Source organism: Chaetura pelagica, unplaced genomic scaffold (assembly GCF_000747805.2).
Source record: "Chaetura pelagica isolate M959 unplaced genomic scaffold, ChaPel_1.0 scaffold314, whole genome shotgun sequence".
Lineage (NCBI taxonomy): Eukaryota > Metazoa > Chordata > Aves > Apodiformes > Apodidae > Chaetura > Chaetura pelagica.
The window spans coordinates 2124078-2129864 of NW_009953218.1; the positions used below are offsets into that span (position 1 = coordinate 2124078).

A 5787-nucleotide genomic window follows, 5' to 3' on the forward strand; every position below is an offset into this window, starting at 1 on the left:
AGGGAAACATCAGCATAAAGGTGTTTGTCAAACACTAAAATGAGATGAGTAGAGGCTATACAGCCTGTCTCCACTGAAATATTTAACACAATGTTTCTTCAGACAATCCTGCCAGGGCTGGTCATACCATGACTTAAATTGCTTTTAAATTCCCTTTTCAACTCTCCCATTTTCATCAGGGAATAAACTTTGTAACTGAATAGTCAAAAATAGCTCAGGTATCACATTAGAGAAGGAAAAGAGCTTGATGCAGTACCTCCTAGATAGTTCTAATATTTGCATCTACACTACAACCTGTACAATCATTTTTGTTAGGCAGAGCAACAAATAACAGTGAAGACTAAATAGCCTTGTTTCTGGCCACTCTCTGGAATTTCCCATGAGTCAGTTATTTCCCAAGCCAGAGCTGATATATTTCAGTCTGTTCCACTTTGTGTATTGCCAAGTGTTCACTGGACTAGAGAGAGAGTATGGCTGTATCAGTGTGGTTTTTCCCAGACTCCATGTAAGTTCCATTTCTCCTTTTGGCTTGTCCATCTTCCTGCAGTCCTCAGCAGCTCAGTTCCTCCAGGGCAGGGAAGCAAGAAGGGCTCTGTAAATCATCTGCTCCAGCTAATAATACTCACAGGTCCACTCTGGAAACACTGAGCTGCTGCACATTACAGTGCTGCTGCCCCATATTAAAGATTTCCTATGATCATAGCAAAATCAGACCAAACCAGCAACCTCCAACCAAGGCCACTTGCTATGGTGTTGAGACAAAACGTCTGAGAGAGGAGTGGAGGTTTTGCTTCTTTGCAGAGTTTTTAGTTCCTTGCTTGTTCTTATTTCTTTTGTAAAGCAAGTATTTTTACATAATACTTGCCTGTAAGTGAATGTTTTTATTTTTAATCTGGTCAGCCATTTATCACAACTCATTTGTTGACATGTTAGCTTCTAGTGTGTTATTCTGGGTCATAGGATGATTGTCTGTCCATTCGTGCTACTGTATCAGTTGAGCTCTTGCATGTTCTCACATGCACATGAGAAACAGTAGTAATTCTACACAAATACTAATTTATTTGAATAGTAAAATAAGGCTGGATGCCAAAAGTAGTTCTTAGGTTGTTCTATATTTTAACTGTTCCATACAGCAAGGGTCTGCTAATCCTGAAAGCTAATCCTATTATGGATCTTGGAGCCAGCTCTTACTTATGTTATTACATTTTTCAGATATTTTTCATTCAAGGAAGCCTTGCTTTGCAATTTGCTATCCTGCAAAGGCTTGAAACAAGGCCAGTGACATTAGATTTAAATAGGACAGTTGCATAAGCACTGCAGCCCACCTGAAGGATTCCTCATGTCAGAAGACCATGGGAATGACAGGCTTTTATGATTAAGAAAATCTCTAGCTAGGAGGAGTTAGGACGAGGTTTTCTTATGGGTTATTTTGTTATGCATTTGCATTGTGAGGTCTGGATATAGAGCATGACAAAATAGGTTGAACTGGGCCCTTCACTGAATAAGTCTGTGCCTCACCAGGAGCAGTGATTACATCTACAACTGGATGTAGTCACTGAATCAGAGCTGGCCTTGGAGGAGTTGGCTGACCAGACAGACTTGCTTGCCCTTTCAGTGGGGGCTTGCTGTTCAGCCCACACAGAATTCCTTACTGCAGTTGCTAGACTTACACCTGTAATTGTGACTGCAGTAACAGTCAGTAAAAGACCCACACTGGACTGAATGTGCTACAAGTGACCATGTTAGAGAATGACTGGTCCTGTATCCTTCCACTATCCATTGTTGAGAAGCCTTGCTTTTCTGCCTTTGTGGGAGAATAATGAGAACCAGGTAGCATTGACTGCTCTCATTTTAATAGAAAAGGAATAGCTTGCTCTCTTCAGTTATTTTTCATTAATCCAGTTGGATAATTTGAGGGTTTAATTACTGTAACTTTTAATAAGACTTTTAGGATGTCATTTGGAAGGAAAAGGATGTATTGGTGAAGGATACTGTAAAATTTACATTGCAAATTATTTAGGAAAATTTGCATAGCTTAATGTGATCATGCCAAAATTCACTACGATGAAGTGTTATGGTACAGGGCATTATAAGACTTTTATAGCCATGATTTTGCAATCATTGCATTAGTTACACAGATCTTCCCAAACGTGGCTATAAAAATTGAAGGCATGCATTGCTGTCATGTGCTTTATTTAGGCCACTTGCTTTCTATTCTTCCTTTGCTTTTTTTGTTTGGTTGGTTAGTTGGTTTAAATTATTGTGCTCATTGTGGAAACACATAGATTATTATTTAGTTAAAGTTTAAATCCTGAAGTATTTTGTAATAGCCCCATACTGGTACTTGAAAGTCAGATGCAATTTTATACCAATTTACATGATAGTTACTAGAGCTGCATATGTGGTGGAGGCCTGAGTGCTGTTTTCTCAACACATCAAGTTAGCTGCTGCCAGGAGGAATAGTGGACATTCCCAAGGGTCAGACTGCAGGCATCATAATCCATATACTTATATTTAATCCATATACTTAACCTCCCACTAGACCACTTTAATCCACCTACTTACCTTTAAATACATCTTGCCCAGCTTCTCATACACTGCCGGAATAAAAGTAACAAAGACATAATTTTCAAATTAAGGATTATTATTTAAATGCTGCAAAGCATATAGTAAGAGCAGCCCTCAGGATTGTTGCTGAGAGTTGGATGCAAAATATGCAGGTGTGCTAAAATGTACCCCTAGCAGTTAGCAACCAGTGTTCACTGAAGCCATATAACACATCCATGCCTGCTTTTGAAAGCAATAAGCCTGCTTCCTGGCCTGTAAAACTCTTAATCCATCAAGCAGCCAAAGGAAAAAAAAACAAAAAACACCAGCAACCAAAACCAGTATTTCTTGCTGCTTTTACTGTTGTGTTACAAACCCTGAAAGCTCTAAGCTATGTTTTTCTGCATCTGTAGCATTTTAGAGAGGCTTAGCAGATTCCTGTTGTTACATTATTTGGAAAGAGAGTTTTCATCTCTGCTGTTTTTGTTCCTGTTTCTATTTCACTTTCTTTGGGAGAGGGAGAAGTGTCTGATTGCTGCTTCTAAGTGTCCATGTCTTAGGATCATAGAACAACAGACAGGTTTGGGTTGGACCTCTAAGATCACTTAGTGTCCGCCCCCGTGCATGGGCAGGGACACCTCCCACTAGACCAGGTTGCTCAAAGCCCCATCCAACCTGGCCTTGAACACTCCCAAGGAAGGGGCATCCACAACCTCCCTGGGCAACCTGTTCCAGTGTCTCACCACCTTGGAACTAAAGAATTTCTTCTTAATGTCTAACCTAAATCTACCCTCTTCCAGCTTAAAACCATTACTCCTCAACCTATCACAACACACCCCTGTAAAAATAATTTATCAGGGTGAGTTTTAAATCCCACAAACATTAACTTAATTTCCTAATGTGAATTTAAATCTGAGCTGTCCTAAAAGTTAAAGTAAATGTTTTAAGACCTTTAGGTTCCTGATAGGGTATTACAGAAAGACTAAGAAAGTGTCCTGTTTGGAGCCAGCCTTCATCCTGGCTTAAACCAGGACAGAAAATTAGAGTCAGGTAGATGCCTGCTGCAGGAAGGAACGGACACAGAAGTGATGGGAAACAAAGATGCAGTTAACAAGTAGTTACATGACCTTAAAGAAAGGGAGAATGAAACTTTCCTGAGTTTGGATGCCCTAAATTTCGTTGTTTCTGGAAGGTGTGTTAGGGGATCTGGTATTCTATTGACTCTGACTTTATCTGGCTTAGTCGTATTTTAGCCTTGGCTGAGCTGAGGGCTGGAAAAACCTATTTCTTGCATCCAGTAAATGCTAAAGTGGGTGGCAATTTCTAAGAAGAGATTATTAGTATTTGCATTTAGGTATGAGCATGTCTTACCCAGTGCAGATAATAGAAATAGTAAGAAGGAAGCTATTGAATAAGTGAAATAATACACAATTCTTATAAAGGAAAATGAAAACATGATATGAGTGGGAATTCACAGTAATTTAGAAAAGAGGGTTTCAGAGTTGAAAGGAGCTTTGCTGAGAGAAAACAGAAAGCCATTAGTTTTTTGACAAGTGAGACTTTTGCAACAGAACTGTCATTGCCAACTGGGCCACATAAATCAGATTTTATGCTAACTATTTCAGACCAAAAGTCTGAAAATACATGCTTATATCTCCGAAGTGTGGGAAATACTTATTATAACTTCTGACATCTTTGTACAGCTGTGCTAATATTATCTATAAGGTAAAAACAAGAACTAAAAGCAAGAAAAAAAAACCCCACAGTTAAACAATTCATCAGGTAAATAATGAACAAAACCATCCCTCAGATAAGCCATGAACTTTTATCTAATTTTTAGTAGCTACTGAGGGCAGAAATGGGTATTGAAGGAAAATTGAGGTGAAGAGGTAATGGTGAATATTTATAACATGAAAACTTTCAGAACCCTTGGCATTGGAGGATTATCATTATAATACCATACTGTTACTTTACTGTCTGAACAGGAATTGAAAAAAACTCTTATCTTAGTGTGTGTCATGATGAAAGGCAGTAGTCTGTCACTCGGGGATTTTGAACAATCATACAATAGACCTTTAAACACACTCCAAAGAACCAAAGGTGCAACCTCTTCCCATCATAGGTTGCATGGAATCTCAGTCTTTTTTCTTGATGTGTTTTATAATGCAGCCTATTCAGAACAAGGGTGAGAACAGAGAGGAGGTAAATCAGGAGTGCCTGTGTTTCTCACAGAAGAGTCCTTGAGGTTACTTTGGGAGACCCCAAAGGACTTTTTTTCTCACGGTTGCTTGAGATATACTGGTTGCTGAAACAGAGGGTTTCTTCAGCTTATTTACACTACCCAGTTACCTGTCAAATTGCTGACATGTTGTAATCGTACAAGAGAAAGGCATCCTTATTTCTTGCAAACAAGCCTGGGCCATGTGCTTTGTTACTAACAACTCATTGCTGTGAGTTGTTGAAGCAAATTGGCCTGAATAATAGCTGGGCTTGTGCCTCCGATTCCCTTAGCTCCTGTGAAAATTCTGCTCATCCATGCCTCACACCTAATGCAAACAGAATTCAAGGATGTTCTGAGATTTTGGGGTGGGGTGTCAAACCCTTTTTTTTTTACTCAGTACAAGAACTTTTTGTATTCTGACATAAAACCAGATGTTTTCTGTTCTCTTATATGTCACAACTGTTTATACATAATTTATAAACTTCAGCCTAAACTGACTTTAGAAGAGATGTTTCATTGACTAGGTTTATTGTACAGATCAATTTTCTCAAAGAGCAATGAAATTTCGTTTGTGTATGAATGTCTTTCCTCCTGGTCTGCTCTGTTTTGTAGTGTCTTTAGCCTCTAGCACTGTTGGCTTGGCTGGGCAGGTCGTCCACACAGAAACAACAGAAGTAGTGCTGACAGCTGACCCCGTGGTAGGGTTTGGGATACAGCTCCAGGGTAGCGTGTTTGCGACTGAGACCTTGTCTTCTCCACCTCTCATTTCCTATATTGAGTCTGACAGCCCAGCAGAAAGGTGAGGTTCTTTCAGATGACTGCCAAGTACATTTTGGTGAGCGTTCCTTGTGGTCCTTCAGGCTTTGTTGCTTTTGATTTGTGATAAATTGCAGGGCTTTGCTCAATGGAAGCATGGCAAGTAATAAATTGTCTGTTCTGACAATGGTATTTCATATGCTTGATCAGCTATAAGAAGAATGACAAGCACCAGTGTTTTTATTTTCCAGAGTCTTTCAGCA

At 39.4% G+C, this 5787-nt stretch overlaps 1 protein-coding gene across 1 annotated transcript in view; it reads left to right on the forward strand.

Moving 5' to 3' along the window:
• Positions 1–5787, forward strand: part of GRIP1 (glutamate receptor interacting protein 1) — a 229276-nt gene that overhangs the window by 186247 nt on the left and 37242 nt on the right. Inside the window, exon 11 of the mRNA XM_009997739.1 lies at positions 5381–5567. Coding sequence (XP_009996041.1) covers positions 5381–5567 — 187 coding nt within the window. The remainder of the gene's footprint in view (positions 1–5380; positions 5568–5787) is intronic.